Source organism: Equus quagga, chromosome 3 (genome assembly GCF_021613505.1).
Source record: "Equus quagga isolate Etosha38 chromosome 3, UCLA_HA_Equagga_1.0, whole genome shotgun sequence".
Classification (NCBI taxonomy): Eukaryota; Metazoa; Chordata; class Mammalia; order Perissodactyla; family Equidae; genus Equus; species Equus quagga.
The window spans coordinates 154,032,958-154,057,812 of NC_060269.1; the positions used below are offsets into that span (position 1 = coordinate 154,032,958).

A 24,855-nucleotide genomic window follows, 5' to 3' on the forward strand; every position below is an offset into this window, starting at 1 on the left:
GAGCTGAGGTTGCCATGGCAACGGGCCTTCCTCTGCCCTTGGAGGCTGAGCCCTTGGGACTTGGTGCCCAGTCCCTGGGAGGTGGGTGCTGGGGGGCCAGAGAATGGGGGCATGGCTGCAAGAGGCTGCAAGAGGCCCCACTGGCTGCCATACCCACTTTCTTTCTGGTAGGTGAGAAAGTGTTTCAGAATGTGGGGGCCCGCTCTGAGCAGCCCCGAGTCGAAGGCTGGGCCCCATCCTCCAGCCCACCTGGACAGAGCTCCTCCCGCCACTGTGGATGGCTGCAGCCTGTGCCACTGGCTGGACAGCAGCCCCTGCTGGAATGTCAGCTGTCTGGGAATGTCATGTCAGCTGGAGCTCCCATGAAGCTGTCCTGCAGGGTCCCCCTTCCTCTCCTCACAGGCACCCACAGTTGTCACCTTCCAGACTTGAGACGTGGTGGCCCTTCTCACCCAAGTCGGGGTGGGAGAGGGAGTAGAGACCTAGGAAAGAGGGTCTGCCCATCCTTGGCACAGACAGAGCCTCCCTCCAGAGGAGGTATCCTGGGCCTCAGGGAGACAGGGGGAGCTCTGGATGTGGCCTGGTCCTGGGAAGCCCGCCGAGCCAGCCTTAGCCTGCCTCTGTGCAGTGCTGTGGGGAGGCAGCCCTGCCCTGAGCTGTAACGCAGGAAGGCCTGGGACCGTCGGAGGCCCCAGTGAGGATGACCAGCTGTCCCATTTGTTGAGGAATGAGGAATTTCCTGAGTCACAGGACTGTCCATGCTACACCAGGGACGTGTGGTCACTCTGCCCCTCTACAGGGCTATCCCCACCCCAAGGGCAGAGCCAGGACCTAGGGGTAGGGAGGGGTTAGTTGAAGGCAGAGTTTCCCTCTCAGGAAGGAGCTAGAAGGAATGGGCTGCTGTCTACCCATAGCAGGGGTTCCGGGGTGGAAGACCCCGGGGGTGGGGGCAGGGAGTGGGCCAAGATCTCCAGATTTGGAATCAGCCCTTGCAAGCCTAGAGCAGGTCAGCTTTCCTGAGCCTCAATGTCCCCCTCATCACCATCATCGCCATCCTTCCTGCTACTGTTTTCTGAGGCCTGTCCCTCTACTCTCCATGACAATCCTTCAAGGGAACAGGATCCCCGTGTCATAGATGGGGAAACTGAGGCTCATGGAGGTTAGCAGGTGGCACAGCCAAGTTGCATGCTTTTAGGAGGGTCACACAAGAGGCAGAAGCAGACCGCCCTGTGACGTGAGGAGTGGTAGGAAGCACTGGCCCCGCTGGCCGTGCCTGGAGGACCACTGCTGGGGAAGGCCGCTCTGGAGACAGAGCTCCACAGCCTCAGAGCATCAGTACTCCCCCAGTGGCAGCTGGAGGAAGGCTGGGGGGCTGCCAGGAACCGGGCACACCTGGGTCTGAAGTGCCTGCCTCACCACTCTCTCTGGGCCATGCACAGGCCTGGGGGGAGGCTGTCCGTGATCTCCAACACCCCCAAGCTTCTGGTAAAAGGCAGGGTCCCTAGGCCTGGCTGGGCCCCCCAGAGGTACTCAGGACCCAGATGCAGCCTCCAGACCCCCACCAGGCAGGCCACCAGGTCAAAGGATGGAGGGCCTGGGTTGGAGCTCAATATATCCAAGGGGCCCAGGAGGCTCTGGGCAGAGAGAGTTGCCCTGCCTGACCTCTGGGAGGTGGCACTGGGGTGGTGAGAGAGGAAAGCCCCACCTAATGGGCTCCCTCCCACTGCAGGCTCAGCTCAGTCCAGAGGGCCCCCTGCCCAACCCCACACCCCTTGGCCTTTGGAGGTGCCCCTGCTGCCCGCCCCCACTGGTGGCTCTTGTGTCCCCACAAACATTCCCGGGTACAGCCAGCCTGTCCTCAGGCTGGTTCACCTCCCCTGGGCACCCCAGGCGGGCAGCTACACACACCAGCTAACTGTGTGGCCCTGGGGCAGGGTGGGGAGCGCACAAGAGGAGAAAGACTGTTAGCGTCATGCTGCTGATGAAGATGATGGGACAATATCACCCCAGGAGGCCAAGTTGGAGGGGCAGGGTTGGGGGACGCTCCCCCCTCCCTCCTGCGGCCCAGGGCCGGCTCCCTCAGGGTCCCTGCTGCAGCCCCTGATCGCCACCAGGGGGCGCCCCGTCCCGCCTCCTCTCTCTGCGTGGCCTGGCGGCCAGGGTCTTGTCTGAGTTGAAGACAGCGGCAGCGCTGCCTGCAGGGGTCGTCTCACTGGCGACCCGCTGTGGGGCGTCCTCCAGGTCCGGACGGGGCCCCCACAGCAGCCGCACGCAGTGGCCAGGCCCTAGTCCTCAGGGTCCTGCAGGCGGGCAGAGGGTCCAGGGAGGGTCCTGGCCCAGCAAGGACCACAGGCAGGGCAGACCATACCCCCAAAGGGCCGCAAATGGCTCGGGGAGCCTGGAAGAAGGGTCCTGGTCAGAGGTGGACACCGCAGACCACCAGGGCTGGGGGTGGGGGCTCACAGCACCACGGAGGGGCAGCTTCCCAGCCATTCTTGGCTCTTCCTGTGCTCTGGACTCTGCACTGGGAGCTGGGGGGAGGCGCGCAGGACCTAAAGTGCCCCCGCTGCATGCCCTCCCCATGCCCCAGAGTCCTGGAGGGGCTTGTTTCCTCCCAGGCCCACCCAGAGCCACCTCCTCCAGGCATCCTTCCTAGACAGCAGCACTCCCCAGCCCCCACCTTCAGACATTTTCAGAGCAGAGGCTGGGGTCCTTTTGCAGGAGTCAGCGAACCTCTCAGAGCTTCCCCTGCCTCTGAGACTGGGGAGGGGCAGATTCCAGGCCAGCACAGAGCAGTCGCTGGAGGTTAATCTCACCCCAAAACTTTAAAACACATGTGAGGCTCTGGGTTCTGCTGCCGTGCTTATTTGCTCCCAAACGGTCAGGGCACCTCAGGGCTGGAGGCTGCACCTGAGTTGGGCAAAGATAGGCACCCAGACACCACAGACCTGCCCTACCCTTGGGTAGGTCTGGGAGCCGTAGGAGCTGGCTGAGTAGGCTGGGCCTTGAGGAGTGAGCAGGATATTTGTGGATAATAGGTGCCAGAGCTACAGAGGCACAGAACAGCCCAGAGAGTTTGAGAAATGGTGACACTTCTGGTGAGGGTGGAGCACAGGTGGGGAACAAGGCTGGGTCACCCCAGGCACCAAATGCTTGGCTTTCTCATGAGGGCACGGGAGCCATGGAAGAGTTCTGAGTAGGGGAGGACATGGTCAGATTTGGGAATTGAACGCCTTGCAGGGAGGATGGGTTGGTGGAGCAGAGGCCAGGGCCCCCACTGCTGGGACCTGAGCTCCATCAGAGGTAGTCACATGGCTTAGCCACAGTCACCACTCTGACCTTGCTGTCCCACCCACCCCCATCACTCAGGATCCTGCTGAGCCATGTGGGCTGTGATCTAAAAAGCCACTGCACCTTCAGATGGAGGCGGCTCCGGCCACACTTGCCAGAGCCCAACCTGCTGCCCTCTGGGTCTAGAAGCAGGTGGATGACTGGGGTCCCAGAAGTGGGGGGTTGGGAGGTAGGTTTCCTGGGCTCAGGCCCTCAGGACATCCAGCCTGAGACTAGGAGGCCTCTACCCCAGGACCATGTGTAGCAGCCAGGCATGGCCTGGAGAGCCTGCAATGCTTCCAGGAGGAGGTGGGGGAGGAAGGCCAGGAAGGCCCAGGCCAGAGAACCCCAGAAAACAGGACTGGGAGAGGGCTGTTGGGGTGAGCCTCAAGGACCCTATCGTTCATGGGAAGGAGACCTGCCCGTCTATTCCAGGTCCATTCTCCCCAGGCCTCAGAGAAGAAAGGGCCCATAGCCATTAGGGGCCCTGGAGCAGCAGCAGGGCCAAGCTGGGTCCCCCGTCCCATCTACCTGAGCCTGGGCCTCGCCCCTGGGAATGGAGGAGGCCCCCGGCCCTGAGCTCTCAGAGGTCCTGCCCTCTGGCTTTGGAGGCCAGACCTGACAGCACAGCAAGTGCCTGAATCTGTACCACATTCCACATTCATAACTGTTTTTTCCTGTAAAAAATTGTTAAAAGAAAATTTGATTGTCTTGCTTTTGGACATTTTTGGCTACAAGAAATTCATTTAATTTACAATTGTCTAAATTGTCCAGGAGTCATCGAGTATAGAGGAAAAACTTTGCAAAGTGAGAAAAAAAATCTATCCCATAAATTGTTCACAAATATAATTAACTGTTTTCTGATTTTAAATTTAAAAATAACATTGAAATTATGTTAGGCTATGCAGACATTTAATTACATCTTCACACATCTTGATTTTGCTGTCTTCCTACAGTGTTCTGGAGGTAATTTTTTCCCGAGTGGTAAACTTTTTTAGAAGGCCTGCAAATGCTCAGAGGGCTGGCCCTGTGCCCGGGGCCGGCTGCCTTGGGCAGCTGCCACTCCACCCCAGGTTTGATCGTGACTGATACTGACCAATCGTGACTGGGCAGGCTCTGCCCCATTTCCCTGTTGTGTAGGGCCAAGGGTTAGCAGCACTTGCTGATTTAGGGCTGATGTTAATATTCCTGCCACTTCCTAGCCATCCCTTTGTGCCCAGCCCACTGTTCCCCGGGGCTTTCCACACATCCTTCACTGAACCCCACAACCATCCCAGAGGAAGGTGCTATAAACTCCATTTTATTACTGGGGAAACCGAGGCTTGAAGAGGTTAAGTGACTTGCCCAAGGTCTTGTGGTCAGACTAGAATCCAGGGTGGCTTTGGGGGAGGGACCCAGAGACAGAAGCCCCCCAGGACTCTCCCCTGGTCCTGGACACACCAGGCATCTCAGTGCAGGAAAGCCAAGGCTTCTGGGAGGCTGGTGGCAATGCTGGGCTAGGCATGGCCCTCCAGCGCCTGATGACCCCAGGCCAGGCTCCCTGTCCCTGGGCCCCTCAGACCTAGACCCTGCCTGCAGGGAGCTGTCCAAACTTGCCACCCCCTGGTGTCTGAGGAGAGGCAGGCTGCGGGAGGATTCCAGCCCACCCAGGAGGGCAGGGTAGCCCCTTGCTCTCAGCCTCCTGCCCAGAATTCCGGGCTGGGGACCTGAGTGGCAGCAGGGAGTCTGCCCCAGTGACCGAGGAGGCGAGAGAGGAGGTGGGACCAGGGCTGGGTCATCCTGGACATTGAGAAGGAGGCTCTGCGGGAGGATGGACTCTCAGACCTTCCCACTGTGGGTGGGGTGCTTCCCGATACGGTGCTGAGAGCTAGAGGCACGTTTCCAGTCAGTGTATGTGGTGGTGGTGGGGATCCTGAGTGCAGAGAAAGGGTGCCAGGGCCTAATAGGTACGGGGAAGACTAGGAAGCAGTCTTCTAGAGGTTTCTTTCCCTCAGGTCTCCTTAGGGCCTGGACTACCCTCACAGGATCCTAGGGGTGGAGAGTAAGCCGGCCCTTCCCAAGCTTCCAGACCAGGAATCCTCATGCCATCCTCCAAATGCCCCAAGAGGTGAGGTGGGTACTACCATTCTTATCTATAGCTACGGAAGCGAAGCTGGGGTGGGGGTGGGGGAGGAAACCCCAAAGCCCAGGCAGACCTGTACTTCCACCCAAATCTGGAAGTCCCTTCCGGATTCAGGCCTGCCCCTTCTCCCAGAGCCTCTGGCTGGGAGCTCTGGGGTGAGCTGGGCTCCCCCAAAGGGCAGTGAGGGAGAACAATCTGGGAGGATGGGGCAGTGAGGAAAACGTGGGCTGGTCCAGGAGGGATGCGCAGTGGAGGGCACAAGGGGGCAGAGGTGCATGGGAAGGAGTTCAGGGGTGGGGGCAGGGTTGGTCCACAGCCCCTTCTTGGGCTCTAAAAGGAGATAAGGGTGGGCTGCCTGGGCTCCCATGAAAGGAAGCCTGAGATGTCTGCCTCCTTCATCCTGGGCATGGATCTTGCTGGTTCCCACTTGGACAGGTCCCTGCACTGGAGAAGGGACAGGAAGGGCTGGGCAGGCATGGGAGAGCGCGGTAGGTGAGGAGGCAGCTGGCCCAGGCTGGGCTCTGGGAAGGCTCCCTGGAGAAGGTGATATAGCCCTGCTAGAGATCTGCCCTACAGAACAGAGCTTAGGGCTGGCAATGAGCCGGCATGCTCAGGCTCTGGGCCAGCCAGCACAGACCCACTGGGCATCAGGCCCCAGGATGACTATGGTGCCTATGCCCCCACCTGGAGGGGCAGAGTGAGGCCTGTGGGTGTGGAGACCACCCCAGAAGACACCAGCACCCACCTCCCTTAAGTCCTTTCTCCCAGCTCCCTCAACTCATGGCTGAGCACCCTCTGGGATCTCCCCTGGGGGCTCTGGCCCTGCCTGCCTGCCTACAGGCCCAGGACAAGGCTTGAGGACCCGCCCTGCTCCGCCACTCCCTTTCTCCTCCTCACCTCTCTACTCCCCTCTCCCCCCAACCACACCATCTAGCCTGGGCTGCCCCCTTGGCCTGGGAATGGGGACCCGGACCACTCCCCACCAGCACCAAGCCCCAGCCCTCCTGCCAGCCCCTCGCTCACACCGTCGGCCCAGCCCACTTCTCCCCCAGTCCCCACAGTGCGGTGGCACCCACACTCACTGGTGGTATAGTGCCCAGTCCGGGTGTGGCTGAAGGAGGTGTCCCCGAAATGCCCCAGATGTAGATGGAGGCAGGGTGCGGGACCAGCCCCTTTCCTCTCAGGCTGGGAGGCAGCATGCACACAGCTCCCACAGTCACCCCTGGGCACCTGCACTGTCTGTTATGGCACAGAATATGCCTCATGCCCCACGGCAGGAAGGAAGGTGGGCATCTGGCAGGTGTACTCACACTGGCCAAGGTGCTGGCTGGCTTTAGGAGTGGGGCTAGCAACCCACCCCTCACATAGGCAGGGATGGAGTAACCTTGAAAATCCTGAGAGCCTGCCTCCCACAGCCCAGAGCCCAGAATGCACCTGGCCCTCCCCAGAGTTGGGTGCCCGCCTTTACCCTGCACAGCTCTGGGCAGCCTTCAGACCACCTGGAGGGCCACAGCACAGAGCTCTTGTCAGGGGCTCTTCTCGGGCCCTGGGGTAATTGTGGGGCAGGAACAGGAATATTCCTGAACCCATTCCTCAGATCACACAAGTTGTGCTGGGCCAGGAGGTAGCTTGGTCTCCATGCTCCTGTGTCACCAGTCTGGGTCACATGTATGGGTGCACTAATCCATTCCACTGGGATTTCCTGGAGACCCTGGCAAGTCCCTAAACCTCAGGATTCCCAGTTTCCTTATCTGTAAATTAGGGATGCGGAAACACCTAAGGAAAGCATTCAATGGGTCCTAGGACAGAAAGTGCTGAGGTTTTTATAGTTCCTGTTCTGCTTTGTTGGCAGCAGCAGTGCCCCTCACTTAGAACTTCTATGAGGGTCCAGCCACCTTAGCGCCCACACTCTCCAGCCTGCTGGTCCCTCCTCAGGAGCTCCCAGGCCATCAATCGCAACAATCAGTGAGAGGGTAGATCAAGGGGGAGGGAGGCCAGTCTGAGGCGCCCCGGAGGATGCCAGTCCCTGATCTTAAGGGGCCAGCTTAGGGTCAGGGGTCACTAGGGCCGTGGCCAGCCAGCCGGGAGTTTGAGGAGGAGCTCTCTCGCCCCTACGAAGGCAACTCTCTTCCCTCGAAAGCACTTCCTTGGCCAGCGCCTGCCGCTTGGAACGTCTCCACCCTTCAGACCAGACACCAGCACGCAGCCCCCCAGCCCTCCACGCGGGCCCTCCCGACCGTGGTGGCAGATTTTGCCCTCCTTCTCTAGGCCGAGGGCCCCTCCTTCGGCCCTGGGGTCCACTGGACAGCTCTGCGGGACCCCTCCCTCTCCGGGCCTCAGTTTCCTCATTGAAATCCTCAAGAAGACCTGGCTCTTAGGCTCAGACGGCCTACGCCCCTCCTCCAAGCCGCGGCCGTTCCGGGTCACTGTGTCCGGCGGGGAGGGGTGTCGTTTGGCAGCCCCACGCGCGACCCCGAGAAGACCGCGAGGCCCCGGGCTCCCGCGGAGCCATGTCGCAGCGGGAGCGGGGGCCCTCGGCTCCTGCGCACGGCGCGCACACCGGCGCCCTAACGGGCCCTCGCGCGGGGCCCGGCGGCGGCGGCCCCACCGCGCTCGCTTCCTCTCGGCAACGCGTCCAGCCGCGGCGCCCTCATTGGCCGCGCCCCGCAGCCGGCCATTGGCCCGCGGGCCCTGTTTTACATAGACCGCTCTGGGCCAATCGGCGCCCGGCGCCTACTTAACATGCACGCCGGCCGCCAGTCAGCGAGCGCGGGGGCCGGGCCACCACGTGCTGTTGCTAAGCTTGGGCTTCTAAATTGTTACTACCGCGGCCGGCCTATCGGAGCCGAGCTTCGCATCTGTCAACATTCTCGGTCTGGCCCGAGGCGTTCGGCCGGCTCTCATTGGCCCCGGCGCGCCCCAGCACCCGCCCCCGGAGCCCCAACGCCGGCCCCTATTGGCTGCGTCGGCCGCCGCTCGCCCTTATGTGTCAATTTGAGGGCCTGAGGCGGAGGGTGGCGGCCCAGCGCGCAGCGAGTCCGCGGGAGTCGGGGAAGTGGGGCCGCCGGGCGCGCGGGGCGAGCGGCGAGCGGAGCCGGCCGGAGCGGGCCGGGCAGCAGCCGCCGCCGTCCCGGAGCGCGTGGGCGGGCGGGCGGGAGGATGGAGCTGAATTCCCTGCTGATCCTGCTGGAGGCGGCCGAGTACCTGGAGCGCAGGGACCGAGGTAGCGCCCGCGCCCCTTTGTGCGCCGGGCCGCGGGCGGGCGGGCGGCGGCGGGGCCGGGGCCGGGGCGGGGGCCCGCTGACCGCGCCGTCTGTCCGCAGAGGCCGAGCACGGCTACGCCTCGGTGCTGCCTTTCGACGGCGACTTCGCCAGGAAGAAAACAAAGGCGGCCGGCCTGGTGCGCAAGGCCCCGAACAACAGGTACCGCCCCCCGCGCGGCCGCCCCTCGCCTCGCCCAGGGCCCGAGCTCACCCCTTCGTAGCGTGCTCCCCTGGCCCGAATCTCCGGCCCGCAACCCGGCCGCCGCCGTGCTTCCCGGCGGCCAGCCTGGAGGAGGAGGCGCGCCCGGGCCGCGGCTGCAGCCCCGCCCGGCCGGCCCCGCCCGCGCCGTCGCCATCTTCCCGCGGCCGCGCCTCCTCGGCCTCTCGCGTAAACAGTGCCACGCGTACAGCGCCCGCCGCCCGGGGTCTCCTCCCGCAGCCGCTCCCCGCCCCCAAGTTGTTCTGGACTTCTCCGGGCAGGAAAAAAGTTGTCAGTGGGCGCTGGCCGGTACCCCGTGGTTCCGGGGAAACTGAGGCTCGGTGCAGAGCAACGTGGGCCTGCCTGCCCTGACCTCTGCTCGCCGCGGGTGGGTGGGCCGCATCTCTCCGACAGTCTTCAAGGGCCGAGCCTACTTCTGGACTGAGCCCCATACCCCCAGGTCACTGGACAAAGAAGGTGCCCAGAGGCCCTGCCCTGGGCCCCCAGCCCTCCCTTGGTGCCCACCACTCTCTGCCCAACGTCTTGACACAAGTGAAACTGCAGCGACAAGTGTAGGGGTCCCCTTTTTTGGGATAGGAAGCCCTTTTTACCAGGGCCAGAAGAGGGGGCAGGCTGCTATGCAAGAGCCCCTCCTGTTGCCAGCAATCCCCCCCTCCTTGTATCTAGGCTGCAGAAGCCTTACGGCTGGGATGCACATCCCTGGGTGGAGTGTGGGGACCCTCAGCTAGGGTTCCCTTGGGGTTCCACTCTCCTGGCTGTCATAGGACTGCAGCACACCTGGCACTGCCCAGGGGCCGCTTTGGCCCCAGACCATGTCACCAGGCTGGGAGCTGCGATTGCAGGGGGCTTCGGGGCCCCTTGGCAGAGGGTGCGGCTCATTCCTGTGGCCTGCCTGTTCTTGGGAAACAGAAAGGCTGGCACAAGGACCAATCTCCTGTGACGTCTTGGCGCCCTGGGCCTGGCAAAGAATTGGTTGGGTCTCATCTGCCCTGGCTGGACATGCCTCTGAGTCCCAGCCCCTGCTCCCCTGCTGGGGACAGTTTGGGAAAGGACATGAGTGTGCGGAGGGTGGGGGGGCGGGTACGACTGCCTCAGGCCTCCTCAGTGAGCTAGCCAGGCTCCTGCTGCTGGCTCTTGCTGTCCCCAGTGCCCAGCCACCCATGGAAAACTCTGGGACGTGACCTTGGACTCCCATGGCATGGGGTCCCCAAAGCTGATCACCAGAACCGTAGTTAGGCCTCTCCAAGTGCTTCCTGTGTACTAAGTTTTTAATGCACGTGCTAATTAATATTGACCCAAGCCCATGAAGAAGATGTTATTTTTATCTCCATTTTTGGGTGGAGGAAACTGAGGCATGGAGAGGTTGAACTCCTTGTCTGGGGCCACCCTCTCACCTCTGGGACTTCTGTTCTGAGGTGGGGCACTGGCCTTCTACATTCTGCCGGGATGGAGACCTTGAGGGTGCCAGGGAGGGACCTAGAGGGTCTCCCGGGCCCGGGTGCACCTCCCTGCTGGCTCCTCTGGGCAGAGCCTGACCCCGCCAGTGCCTGAGGCACGCCAGGGCTCACAGAGATGGCTCCTCAAGGCAGTCCTGGCCTGGAGGATCCCGGGCTCTGACTTGGCAGGGCAGCCCCACGCCTGCAAGGCTCTGCAACTGCTAGCACAGTTGGGCCTAGGCTGCAGGGTGGGCAGTGGGGCAGGAGGGCAGCATTTGGGGCAGCAGCCCCAGTAGTTGCCAGGGCTTTAGGACGGACTTTCAGGAGCAATGGTTCAGCAGGAGGCGACTAGAGCCAGCCTGCTGGGCGTCAGGTCCTATAGGAAAGTGGACAGAAGAGAAGCTATCTCAAGGGGTTAAAGTGAGGACCTAGCCAGGCGATGCCAGGAGTGTGCTTAGTATAACCCCAGGGGGTTGTCCCACCTCTCCCCAGGCTACCACACGAAGCATGGCCCCAGGACAGGGTGCTCCTGGGACCTGAGAGAGGACTCTCCCTAGAAGGCTGCCATGGGTATCTGGACCTGGGAGGAGCCCCAGGAAGGACTTTGGGCCCGCTCCGTCCCCTGGCTGCCCCTCTTCCACCAGGACGGGGTCCAGCCCAGCCTGCAAGGGGGCAGGCAGGCAGGCTTCTCTATGTTAAAGGACACTCACTGGCCTCTCCCTGCTTCACAAGTGAGCAGACCTACGGACCCACACTGTCCAGCTGAGGTTCAGGCTGGCAGGAAGCTGGATGGCTGTGCCCCTCCTGGCCCTGGCCAGCCTTGGCAGAGGTTCTGAGGCTCCTTGCCCAGCCCATGTGACCAGCAAGCCCTCGAGGTCCCTGGAACCTGGGTCTGGAGCCTCTCCTGAGGCTGCATAGGGAGGCCCAGAAGCTGGCTGCCCCAGTGGGAGGAGGGGAGGTCTTGGGCCGAAATTCGCTGTGGTGGGGCCACGAACCATGGCCGGTGGCAGAGGCAGGCAGGATGGGCAGGCACTCTGGCCTGAGGGGTGGGGACAGGAGACATCTAGTCCTGAATTCCTAGAGCAGGAGAGAGTGAACGCAGGCAGGCAAAGATCAGCAGAAGTGCCAGGAAGGAGTGAGGGGTGGAGGGCACAGGGCTCGGTCTGTGTGCGCCCCGAGGTGGCCTGGGCTCTCTGCTCACACCTGAGGCAGCCCGGGAGGCCTCTGCCTGGACTGAGAGGGTGACCTGGAGCTGGGAGCCTGGCCCCACAGCCTCGCTGTCCTGCAGGGTCAACTCTGGTGCTGCTCACTGCAGTGCTCGGGGCCCTGTGCCCCTGTCTGAAGGGGTCAGATGAGTAGGACTTGAGCAGCAGATGGGGCCACTGTCCCCAGAGAGGCTAAGCTCGGGCCCAGGGCGGCCAGTCCTGCCAGACCAGGGCCTGAGGGAAGTGGAAGGGCCAGCCTTGGTCTCCCCGCTGTCCACTGGCCCAGGAAGCATCCCCATCTCAGAGGCCCCCTTGTGGGCTGATCCCTCGTGAGCTGGGTCCACTCTGTCCCTGAGTGTCCCCATTGGTATGATGGGCTGTGATCATGCGGGTGTGTAAACTGACAGGGTGGGCATGGTGTTCTGGCTGGGGAAGTCTAGACAGGACCGCCCATGTCCCAAAGTCCTGGCTTCTGTGCTCACTTGCAGTTGGCCCTTTGTGCCAGCCTGTGTGACTCCAAGGACACTGCTGGCCTTGGGGAGTGGGGAGCAGAAAGGCTGGTGGCTCAGTGCCCGGGCAGCCTTGGGAGTACAGGGTGGATCCGCCCCAGGACCAGCCATTGCTGGTTGTTGGGCCTCGCCCGCTTCTGCTGGAAGGGGACTTGGACCCTCCTGCTGGCCAGAGCCCTCACATGCCTCACTAGGTGAGCTGGGCAGCCCAGGGAACCCCTGGCCACAGCTGCACCTCTCTGTCTCCTGTCCGTGTCATGTGGTGAGAGGTCCCCCCAGCCTTAGGTCAGCAGCTGCTGACCTGCCCCAGTCCTCCCTGTCCTGGGCCATTCTGGGGCCTAGACCCTCCCCCACCATCTGCAAGGTCCCTGAGTAGAGCCTGGCTCCTGTGCTCTGGTGGCTGGGCAGCGGAGTGAGCTCTGTCTTTCTGTCTCTCTAAACAGGTCTTCACACAATGAACTAGAAAAGCACAGGTAAGCAACCCCTTGTCCCCCACCCCCTGTCCCCCATGTGAACTGTCTGACATGTCCCACCCACACTTCTGCTGAGGGGATGCTGCGTCCATCCCCCTGTGTGTCCTGGGTATGGCTGATGGTGCTGCCACGTTGTGCCTTCGTCTCGGGAAGTGTCAGTCTTGCAGGAGGAGGCCGGGCTCTACTCTCAGGCTTCCAGCCTGGGAGGCAGGGGCAGGGGCCCAGGCCCTGCCATTGGGAGCTCAGCCTGGGGTCCAGAGCCAAGTAGGGGTCAGGGATTTGGGACAGGGTCCCTTGCATTGTAGGTCAGTGAGGGTCAGCTCCCTGGAGGAGGAGATCCATCCACTTTGGGGTGTCTGAGCCCCTTCGGGAGCAGCTCTTTAGCCCTTGGGATGCTGGCCTCCACCCAAAACGGTTCAGCAGTCTTGGTCTGGGGCCCCCTGCACCCTGGGGCCTGCCTTCCAAGGAGCTGGAGTCTTGTCTGTGGGGCAGTGGGATGGGCAGCCAGTCCCAGGTCATGGCGGGCCTGGTGGGAAGCTCTGGCCCAGGGCAGGACCCAGGGGAGCCCACATCAGGCCCACCTGCTGACTGCAGGACCGAGTCTGCTCTGGGTCCTCCTGTGAGGAACAGGGACCTGCGGTGAGAAGCGAGAAGGGCAGCATGGTGGCCCAAGGATGGTTTCCCCTCTAGCCCAAGTCAGCTCCGGATTCCTCCTCTGGCTGGTCCTGGCCTAGCTGCTCCGGCTGCAGGCCTCACTCTGCCCACGGGGCTCTGCAACCTTGGACCTGCCCTGCAGTGGGGATGAGGCACAGGCAAGTTCGGCCCCTGTGGATGGGTGCCTTTGTGGCTGATCTCAGCGGGGCTGGTGGAAGCCATGGGTGGGTACAGAGGCCCTGAGGGCAGAAGCCCTGATACCAGGGCCAGGGGTGACGCCACAAAGGATGCTGGGTGGTAGCTTTCTCCTGACCTTTGCTCCCATCTGAGAAATGGGCCAGTTCTTCCCTCCATTTTTGGGCTGGAGTGTGGGTGTGGGGGTCTGGCCTGCTGTGGGAAGTTTGGTGCTGGGCCAGTTCTCTCTGTCCCCTCCCACCACCACATCTACGCCCACGGGAGCGCCAACTTCCGCTCCCCTGAGATCCAGGCCTCTGTTGGGCGGGCGCTGGGCAGGGACAGAACGCCGTGTTCTCTGGAGGAGCCACACTTCCTGGACTGGTCCTGTGTGTTTGAGGGGTTCCTGAGAGGCCGTGGGGGTGGGGCAAGTGCAGGCGCCCAGAGAGCCAGGCAGACCCTGGAGTTGCTCCCAGGCCAGAGAGGTGGCCCTCATTGACCTGGACCCAGAAGACTGGGCGGTCATGTGGGGGTGTTTTGGGGACAGCTTCCTCAGGGTGGTGCCTGAGAGGACAGCCCCTCAATGTGGACAGATAGAAGGGGGATGACGTTGGGAGGGGGGTGGGTAGTAAGGGCCTGGCAGCCTGTGGAGGAGGACAGAGGCTGGCCTTTGACCCCGTAACTGCCCCTTGACCCTGGCCTTGGTTTCAGCAACCTTGTCTCAGAGCCCGCCGTTAGGCTGGGCCTCATGGGTCCCTTTTGAGACACACAGGTGGGATGGGTGGGCAGCCTGGGATCTCTGTGCACACCCCTCAAGCCCAGGGAAAGGGACTCTGTTCCTGGCTGGCCAATTGGCAGGTGTAGGCAGCCCTGAGGAGCCCACAGGCCTGGAGCAGGGACCTGCTTGGTCGGGACCTCGGTCATGGCTCTACCTGTGACTGCCCGATGCTGATGCCGGATGCCCCTGGCCACAGGAAGGGCTGTGTGCTGTCGCAAGGAAGGAAGGAAGCACCTGGCTGGGTCACCCGGCCGGCCCCCAGGGAGGCAGGCCCTGGACATTGCCTTTGCTGGAGGTGTGCCCACCTTGGGCCTTTGGGCCTTCCCCTTGCCTGTGCTCTCAGCCAGCCGTGTGCCTCCTCCCCTTCCTCCCTTCGCAAACAGCAGCTCCAATGGGTCTGCTAGGGCCAGTGCTCAGCTAGTGACCCTGGGGGTCTGGGGGTCATGGGAGCCAGGTGTTCCTTGGCAGGATGGTCCCCCTGGGTCCAGCTCCAGGCTTTAGCTTTTGCATGTGTTGGGGGAGGGGGTCCTCAGTACCCCCCTGCTGTGGCAGGGCCTATCCTGAAGTTGGGCCCCTGCCCACCCTTCCCCAGCGTGGAGATGGTGGTCTAGGCCCTGGGTGCATCCCTCTGGGGGAGGCCTGCAGCGCAGCTGCCCCGAGCAGCTCAGGCCTCCCTGTGTGCTGCTGGCCCCCTCTGCCTGATGCAGCCCCATGCGGCCTTTATAAACCTCACAACGGCTAGAAAATGCAGGTGAGCAAAAAGGGAGAGTGGGGCTACGCTTCTCATCCCACCCCCAAGGGGACTACCATTCCTTCGAGCGCTGGGGGACCCAGCAGGAGCTCTGGATCCTCGGAGGAGGAGCAGGGCCTGTGGCAAGGACTAGGCTGCAGCTAGCTGCTCAAGATGGGAGCTGCTGTTAGGACTAATGGCAGCGATTCCCAGAGGCAGGTTCTGCCTCCTCAATCTACACAGAGTTCCTTTGGGAAGTGGTGGGTTTTCAAAGCTCCCAGGAATGCTGGGGACAGCCGCGAGGCACTGGCAGAGGGTCTGGGGCACTGTAGCGGCTTCAGAAAAGGGTTTACCGAGAGCCCAGCACTGCCTCAGGCTGTGGGGCCTTGGCACCCTCCTCCAGCTCCAGGGAGGCTGTGGGGATGCCCACTCCCCACAGGAGTGGGACACGGACTCAGGGCAGGGACATGCCCAGGCCCCAGCAGCTTGCAGTCCTGTCTGAGTGCCCTCCTGGGTTGGGTGGATATGCTGTCTAGTGTTAAACATTGCTTGGGTATAGTCCGATGTCCTAGCAGTCTGTTCATGTACGTCACGGATGCTCATGGACCACCCCTGTACCCTACTCCAGAGACAGCCGTCCTAGGCAGCTAGGAGGCCTCGCCTGCATCCTCCTCCTTCTCCACGTGGGTACTAACTTGGATACAAAGGGGACCTTGGTATCCGCTATTTCCTAACTTGACCTTTCACCTGACACCGCGTGAGCACTGTCCCCGTGTCCCTGCGCTCTCCACCTCCTCGTCCAGGTGCCCGTGCAGGACACGCGGCCACACTGCAGGGTTCTTAGCATGACCCCTGGTTAACACAGATGCTGCTGCAGTGAACGTTGGTAAACGCAGTCTCTGCATCCCTGTGGGGCTGTTTTTGTGGGACCAAAATCCTAGAAGTAGAAATGATGGTCAAGGGTTTGAATCGCTGCAGTGGCTTCAGAACTGCTGTCCTGTTGCTCTCCCACCAACGAAGCCCGCACTCCTTTCATTTCAGCCCAAATTAGTCACTCCCAGTGAGTTTTCTGCTGCCGGGTGACTGTGAGTTGGAGTCAGTTCTGTGTTGGAAGAGCTGTCTGTGTTCTGCAGCTTGCCTGTTTGTGTTCTTTGCCCGTTTTCCCGTTAAGATATTCTTCTTTTTTTTTTGATGTGTATGAGCTCAAAATGTCATGAATACTAACCGTTTGTCTTTTATATGTATTGCAAATATTTTTCTACTGTTATTTGTCTTTTAGCTATGTTTTTTCTTTCTTGTACAAATGTGTCTTTTTCTGATTGTAAAAGTAATATGTGGTTTGTTTTAGCATAGAAAACCTGGAAAATACCAAAAACAAAAAGAGCACAAAGCCAAAGAAATAAACGTTGCCAACCGCCTCACCTGGAGACGCATGCTTCCTGCTCTTCATTGTGTCATGTTGAGTCTCTTGTGTGCGTCTGCTGTTTTTATTTTTTTAAACAATATTGCGTCACTTGTCACAAAGGTGGTTCTGTATGCTGATTTTTTCGCTTAACATTCATGATGCGAAAATACAGAATACACTAAAATGATGATGTGGTTGTCTCTGGGTGGTGGTATTTGGGGGTACTTTTCATTTATTTTCTTCTTCCTGTTGATTTGCATCTTCTGATTTTCCGCAGAGCTCACGTACTGCGTATGTAATCAAATGGTAGATTCTAAGAATTGCCATATGTTATAGAATGAGTGGGCGAGGGAACCCTGCTTTCCAACTTAGCTCAGGTGGTGGGACCGTGGGGCCCATTGTGGAAGGGGGTGCGAGCCCCTCCTTGAGCACAGAGCTCTGCTCCTCGGTGCAGCTCTGCCCCTCCCACCCCACAGTTCCTGGCCCCATTCTCAGTGGGGCGGCCGGAGTGCTCACCCCCTCAGAGGCGAGGAGGCTGAGGTTCCCTGGACTCTGAGTGGTCGTGCAGTGATGGCCTGGGACCCGAAAGTGTGAGTTTGGGAGCCCATCGGTGTGCCCCCTTCCCCAGCCCTGTGTCCCTGTGGGAGTAGGGGCTCGTCTCTGAAGATCCTCCACATCGAGGGACAGTCTGGAGCCTCCTCACACGCAGGTCCCCAGAGCCCAGGCTATTCAGGCCCCAGCTTTGCGTGGCCCTTGGCCAAGCACAGCCTTCGTCCCATGTCCAGGATGTTCTTAAAGTCTGACTTGGGTTCACCTGGAGAACTTTTAGGCCCCAGAGTGCAATGGGCTGGGGTGCCCGTTGGGGAGGTGGTTTGTCATTGGGGTACTATGTGGATATGGGTGACAGACTAGGGCCATGGGTGGCAGTGCAGTCAGCCCTCCTCCTGCAGGGTGGGGCTGTTATCACCACTCTGCAGACGGGCTCCTGCCTCCCATCCAGCTGTCCCTTCCCTCCCTGGGCTTTGGGTACCCCGTCTGTCCAAAGAGAATATCAATCCCTGCCTGCTTTCCTCCCAGGGTCCCTAAGGCTAAGTGAGACTGTGGACTTGCTGGGGCTTTGGGACATAGGGAACAGAGATGAGGTGGGACAGCAGTGTGGCACTCGCTGGAGGAGGAGCATGCGCCAGCATTGGCGATAGCACAGCAGTCAGGCAGCAGGTTGTCAAAGACACAGAGAAAACCTCCTACCCCTTGTCCTTGCAGTTCTTCTCCTAAAAGCTTAGCCTAAGCAGAGCATTGCGGTTCAGAAACAACCACGGCAGCCTGCAGGGGCTCTGGTGCCCTCGGATGCTGAGGCACGTGGATCATGTGGACGTGGCCGAGGCCCCAGGCCCTCACAGTGGCCAGAGTATGCTTTGGGGGTGAGCTTTAGCCACTCCCCTCTCCGTGATCTCCGCCAGTCTGCCCTCCCCAGATGAGATGCAACAGGAAAGGCAGCGTTTCTGCAAGGGCAGATCCCGGTCAAAGCCCCTTGCCTAAGGCCCCTATGTGGACAAATGCCACTGAGTCTTATGGCTCTAGTTTTGTGAAAAAACTGCGTTCATCTGCATGAACAAAGGGACAAGATCTGGAATGAAGCAGTTCCCAAAGGGATTCGCGACTCGGGGTGGGAGGGACTGGTTCACAGCCCCCTTGGCCTGGATGGACTTGTGTTTCTATGGTGATGAGAGTGAGCAGAGAGCACCCTGCACTTGGTGAGGTGGGGGATGTGAACCTTGTCCGAGGCCCCTGGATCTCTGGAAACAGCCTGAGCGGTACCCTGCGCCGCCTCCACTCCCCGACCTTCTCCCAGTTGTCTCCCCTCCCCCTGGCCCCCTGGATTCCACTGTGGCGGGTGGTGACAGCAGGGTGAGCCAGGGCTCTTAGGCTGTCCCTGGCCGTGGCTCTCTGAGGCTCCAGGGGGCCATGGTAGGCTGGCTGTCCACACAGGCCTCAGCCACAGGTCCTTTTCTTCTCCTGGGGCATCTCGAGGGCTGTGGGGTGCCGGGCTGCCCCAGGGGCCAGGGGCGCTGCCGGCCAAGTTGGGAAGGTAGCCCCAGAGAGGGACCCTCAGCAGGTCTTTGCAGGAGTCCAGCTGGCTGCCTTCTCCCCTCCCCCAGACCTCTCTGCCTTCTCTGTTGCCCCTGCCATTGCCCCCATGGGCTGTGCTGCCCTGGCCTGATGGTTCTATTTCTGGCTCTTTCAGACGAGCCAAACTCAGGCTCTACCTGGAGCAGCTCAAGCAGCTGGTGCCCCTGGGCCCTGACAGCACCCGCCACACCACACTGAGCCTCCTGAAGCGCGCCAGGATGCACATCAAGGTGAGCAGGGCCACATCCCTAGCCACTGCCCTGGCCACCTCCCTCGGCTGACTCCAGCCTATCCCCATGTGCCCTGGGGGAGTGACCAGAGGGCCCAAGGATGGGGTGGGAGCTGCCCAGCAGGTGCACATCAGGCGCCTAGGCTCTCTGGTGATTGGGGTGTGTGCAGCAGCGGGAGCTGCTGAGGGTTGAAGAGGTCACGGGTGCATGTTGGGGTTTGTTGGTCGGTGGTGGGGGTGGGATGTAGCGGTGCCAGGCTGGGGGAGGTGGAAAGGGGTGACAGCTCGCCCTCTGCGGCCCTGGGCTCTGAAGGGGCAGCAGCTGAGAGGAGAAGTGGGGCCAGGAGGGGAGGGGGTTCCTTCGATGCTATTGTTGTGAGGCCGACAGGAATTAAGTGGCCTAGTGGTGGGGGGATCTTCTGGGGTGGAGGGTGGGGGTTGGTCTCTAGGGGCTGGCAGTGGGGTATGGGCTGAGTGAAATGTTGCCCGGGGCAGGTCCCCAAGGCCTTTGGACTCAGATCTGCTAGTTTTGGGGTCTTGGGATACTTGGGCCACCCAGGGCGGTTCTCAACCCCTTCACAGGGTCCCTTGCAGGGCCCCCTGAGCCTGCACAGGCATGGGTACTCCCAGGCAGGATGGGAGGAGCTTAGAGAGATGCACAGCCTGTGCCCTGGGGCCCTCACAGAGCAGACAGCGTCTTAGCACACAGGAAGGTGTGGAGAAGGCGAGAGGGCAGGGTGAGGTGCTGCAGGCACAGGCTGGGTGAGGCCGGAGTGTGCAGGAACGAGCCACTATGGGCAGCGCTGTCCTCCAGGAGGAGGTACCAGCCCAGGGCTGGGTGGCGCTGTCCCAGGGTTTCAGGCCCACACATTACTTGGCCAAGCTGGCTGGTGACTGTGGGCCTTTTGGAGCTGGTCAGCAGATACAGAGCACAGGGCTGAGAGGTGGCACCAGTGTGACCACCTTTTGGGGGTAAGAAGCGGGTGCATCAGGCTTTTGGGGCTCACGCCATGTGGGGGATGGGAAAGGTGCCCTGCCCAGGCCTCTGTGCCCCAGTACCTGGTCCCTGTGTTGGGGAGGGCCTGACCGCCAGGCTCACAGCTCCCCCTACCCCCAGAAACTGGAGGAGCAGGACCGCCGGGCGCTGAGCATCAAGGAGCAGCTGCAGCGGGAGCACCGCTTCCTGAAGCGGCGCCTGGAGCAGCTATCGGTGCAGAGCCTGGAGCGCGTGCGCACAGACAGCACAGGCTCTGCAGTCTCCACAGACGACTCGGAGCAAGGTGGGGACATGGGGGCAGCCCTCACCAGTCCTTTGGGCACATACTTCATCCAGCCACTAGGTGGGAAGCTAGGAGGGTGGGGCTGGCCAGGGAGGTGGCCTGGGGAAGGGGTGGGGATGGCAGCAGTGGGTAGCAGATGCCCATGGGACAGTGTGTCCCTGGCACTGTCCAAGTACCCTGCGTACAGTGGCAGAAGTGATGGGATGACGAGGGTGAGGCACAGAGACCAGGTCATGTGCCCCTGTGAAGGTCAGAACCTGGCTCAGGCTGGGCAGTGTGCTTTGGGGTCTGTGTTCATAACAGATCTGCAGACTAGGAACCCTGTCTTTCCCTGCACCCCAGCAACAGGCTCTGACTTTGAAAGGAGCCCTGGCTTGCACCCTCACAGTGTTTGACCCCATCCCCTCTGTTCTGGGTCTCCCCAGAAGTGGACGTAGAGGGCATGGAGTTTGGCCCCGGCGAGCTGGACAGTGTTGGCAGCAGCAGTGACGTGGACGACCAGTACAGCCTGCAGAGTGGTGGCTGCAGTGACGGCAGCTACGGGCCCCCCTGCCGGCGGCCTGGTCGCCCCAGCCTCTCGTAGGCCTGGTGCCCTCTGCTCCTTGGCCCGCCTGCCTGCCTGCCTGGCCAAGTGTGTCAACCCTCCAGTCCTCGCAAGCCTCTGCACAGGCCCACTGCTGTGCCATTCTGGAAGCTCCAGCTGCCACCTGGGCTGCCCGCCTCCGCCCGCCTGCCGGTCAGGGCCCGCCGCGCCGCCCGCCCCTCCCAGCTGGACAGGGACCCCTGCAGGGAGGCGGGGCCCAGCTCTCACATCCCGGAGCCCAGCGTAGCCGCCCACGGTCTGTTCTCAGATTCCTAATCATTCCAGAAGTATTAAATATCATTGCTGCAAACCTCGGCGGGCGCCGTGTGAGGGGCTTAATGACCACTGCGGGGAGCTCAGACCCCAACCCTGGATCCCAGGACCGAGGAAGGAAGGAAGGCGTGGCTCTCCGTCCATCCATCTGTCCATCTATCTGTCGGTCCACGTAGGCTCCTGAGGCATGGACAGAGGGATCCATGAAGGGCGGGACTCGGGTGAGCACCCTGGGACAGGTGGGCGGAGAGGGGCCCTTGCACCCCACTGGTGTCGGGAGCCAAGGCTGGATTCCTGGGGTCAGGCTGGGCTCCTGGGGTCAGGCCGGGCCACCCCACACCAAGCTGGGCGGCTTCTGCTCTGTTAGGTCCCTCAGATGTACACACGCACACGCCTAGGCACACATGCCCATCTGCACACGCACCCACACACACACGCACACACACACACACACACACACACGATCACCAGATCCAGAGATCCCAGCACCCACAGGGCACACGTCCTGGGGTGATTGGCCGTCAGGGGTCACCTGGGCTAATGCTGGCTCCTGGCCTCTGCCTGGCTCCCCTTCTCCCCCCAGCTCACCTGCCCAGGCTGCACAGGGCAGGGGGCTTCTCCTCCCAGCAGGGCTGAGGTGTGCTGGGGGCCAGCGAGTTGATGCCACTGGGTTCTCAGGGGGCTTTCTTATCTCCCTTTAAAAAAAAAAGCAAAAAAAATTGCTGCACTGCCTAGCAGCCCAGAACAGGGCTCTGGGAGAGAGGCTTTTCCCAAAAACAAACGAGAAGCATTTTTAAAAAGAGAAAAAAGCTCTAAAGACTCCCAGCCAAGTGACGTCAGCGTGTGCCGCCTCTATTTCCTGTAGGAGATTTTTGTACTCTATTTTCCTAGCCGTTGTTGCGTCCTTGTTTGCTGAGGGGTGGGAGCAACCCAGCATCTCAGGGACTCGTCTGTCTGTCACCGTTGTCCAAGTGTGCCTTGTGTCCCGTGTCTGGCCCCACCCTGACCACCACCACCAGCATCTCCCTCGTGGCTCACGGGACGTCCCCAGCCTGCCCAGCAGGTGCCCTCCTTCCCTCCTCTCCATGGGGCAGCCCCTCTCAGCAGCCATGGCTCCCTGGGAGTGAGAGACTGCTGGGCCAGGTTCTGTCACCTGGCAAGAGGGGCTGTGATCCGGCCCCCCAATGCTGCCCTCCCTGGCAGCTGGCAGGGACCTGCTGTGCATTCTGGCCTCCTAGTTGGAGGCCTGCTAACCAGAGAAATACGTTCTCCCCTGTACCCAGCTTGAACCCTCCCCGCTCCCCTAGCCTGGGGCGAGGGCTCCAGATTTCAGACAGTGGCAGCTCATGAAGACAACTGTTCACCCTGGGTGGTCAGGCCTGAGCATTAGGAGGCTTATTCTGGCCTTTTGTTCCCGATGTCCTTGTCCCTGGGGACCATACAGCAATATTTGGGTGGCAGGCTGTGGGGCTGACCTGCAGCAGTGACTGCCTCCCTCTCTGGTGCATTGTAACCAATTTCCAGATCGTGGGGGAAAATTCATGTTTATCTTTGGTCACGCCAACAGACACCCCAGGGTGGGTGGCCTACTGAGGCAGAAAGGGGTCCCTGGAAAAGCTCTGGCACAGAATCTGCCCTACGGGGCTCGGGATGTTGGATGAAGAGCAGGCTTGTAGGGACACAGTGCATGGAGCTGGGGAGACTGTCCAAACGGCTTGTTGGTGTTTGCAAGGAAAACTGTTCTGTCAGCATCTCCTTGCAGCTCCACTGGGGTCTGGAGTGCCCAGTAAGGGCTTCTCCTGTCTGCTTGAGCATGTCCACTGAGCGTTCCTTGCGAGCACCCCAACACCAGCTGAGCATGGCGGGAATTCCTGTGTTTGAGAGCCTGCTTCAGGAGACACAGTACCAGGCCCTGGGATGGTCTGTGTGCTGAATTTTTAAAGCATCAGGTCCCTGCCCCACCCCCCAACACCTGGGGGAGGTTCTGCTCCCACCTCTCGCCAGCAGAATCCTACGCAGGTGGCCACTTGTGGCCCTTAGTCAAACTTCCTGGCAGCTCAGCCTATAGCTTTTCAGGCCGTGGTTCCCAAGTGGGCTGGGGAGTTGGCCTCCCTGGCCACCCAGGGGTGCTGTGGTCCCAGATGCCCTCCTTGCCACCAGCAGATATGTGAGGGGTAGTCCTTGGGGGTCAGGTTCTGGTGCTAGGAGTTACTCACATATCCATCCGCCCTCCCTCTGGCTCCCTGCCATTTACACAGGTGGCCACAGGGACCCAGACAGGGCCCTGCTGAGGCAACGCTGGATTGTTAAGAACATATCTGAGCGTTGTCAGGTCTGTAGAAAGCAAATGGGATCAGGACAGGGCCATTGGGGTGCCTGTGCCCTCTGTCCATGTGCCCTTCCATGCCCATGTGGGCCACTGTGGCACTCGGTGGCCGAGATCCTGGAAACCCCAGGCTCAGGTTTGGGTCCCCACCCTCACTAGGAGGTGGCCCCCACATGCCAGGAGACTACCACCCCGGTGCAGGCCTAGCTAGCTAGGGAGGCTGTAGGAAGGCTTCCCTTCCTCGGAACCCTGGGCCCCCCTCTGCAGATGGGGTCTTGGAGGCATGGTGCCCAAGCCTGGTTTCCCAGGTGGATTCCTAACTATGGCCCCCTTTTCTGCCCCAGACAATCTCCATCTGCTGGATGTGGCAGGCTTCCCCCACTCCCTCACCCTTGTCCCTCTCTAGGCCAGCTAACCTGGGGCCCTCTCCCCACTGCCCGGCACACAGGACTCTGACCCCTGGCCACATCTAGGGCAGTAGGGCAGGTTCTGTGCCGGAGGCTGGGGCTGCCCAGAGGGCCTGGTGCTGGCCAGGTGGGTGCATTACAAGATCCTTGCTGGAGAGAGATGGGCCACCCACCCGCCTGTTCACCGGGAGGGACTGTGCTGTACCATTCTGTCTTTGTAATATAAATACAGATTTTTATACCTCACCCCTCTGGCTTCTAGTTCTTTCCATCTCCGTGTTTGGCTCTCCTCCCCTCACCCTCCTTAGGGAGCCTGAGCCCACTGGTGGCCTCGGTGGCCCTCACTGCCCTGCCTACAGCCTCTGCTTTCTGGGAGGCTCGAGAGACCACAGTCCTACCCCACCTGCCGGCTAGCCACTGCTGAGACCCCACCATCTACACCATCTACAGCTGGACAGTCACACCTGGAGTTGAATGAAGGTGGAGGTCAAGGTGGAAGTCCCCTCCTGCCCACCTTGCTCCCCCTGCCTGTTTGCCAACCAGGAGCTCTTGCTGCCAGCATTCAGACTTTGCCCCTGGCCCTGGGGCTAGGGCATTGCTTCATGAAAACAGCTTAGCCCCTAGGGTGCTCCTTGTTGGCCAGGTGTCCTCAGCCAGGTGCCCTGGACCAGGTGACCTCAGCTTGCCTCCTTGTGCTTATGCCCTTTCTGCACAGTACCTGCTGGCTCTCAGGGATGCACTCTGAGACACCCTCCTTGGCCTTGTCCTCAGTGACCCCAGAACATCCCAGGCCCAGCCTCTGCCTCCTGCCCTGAGGACATGCTGTGCAGGGTGGGGGTGTGGAACAGGGTGCCCCTGCAGCGGGCAACCAGGGGATGAAATGCCCACCTCAAGTGATGAAGAGTTGGCTAGCCAGAGCAGGGCTTTCCTGGGAGCTCGGGGTTGCCATTACGGCCACGCAGCCACAGCACACTGGGGTGGCTCAACGAGACCCACAGGCAGGGTTTGGGGTGTCAGTGGGAGAGGATCTGCAGGGACTCCAGAGGGGAATCTGAGTTCCTCCTCCCTCCCAAAGCAGGCAGCAGTACTCTGGCCTCTGAACCTGTGTGAGTCCCCCTGGGCTCCCCTAGAAAACAAGGGATTTCCTACTGGGAATGCAGCTGGGGCCTCTTAGCCACACTGGGGATTTGGGTGTGAATATAAATGGGGGCATTTGAATTCCAAATACTCCTATGACTTAAAGTCCCCACCACTTTTAATTGAGGGCATGAGGGCTCCAGGAGCTGTGCTAAGCACCTGACATAATTAGCCCCTGATGTCCTCACACT

General features: G+C 61.1%; 1 protein-coding gene across 1 annotated transcript; it reads left to right on the plus strand.

The window, feature by feature from the left end:
• The first annotated feature begins 8,462 nt into the window (after nucleotides 1-8,462).
• On the plus strand, nucleotides 8,463-23,773 carry MXD4 (MAX dimerization protein 4). Its single transcript, XM_046656195.1, has 6 exons — nucleotides 8,463-8,675; nucleotides 8,776-8,875; nucleotides 12,529-12,558; nucleotides 18,545-18,659; nucleotides 19,776-19,938; nucleotides 20,364-23,773. The coding sequence occupies exons 1-6, from the start codon at nucleotides 8,612-8,614 to the stop codon at nucleotides 20,519-20,521; spliced, it is 630 nt and encodes a 209-aa protein (XP_046512151.1). The 5' UTR covers nucleotides 8,463-8,611; the 3' UTR covers nucleotides 20,522-23,773.
• Nucleotides 23,774-24,855: the final 1,082 nt, after the last annotated feature.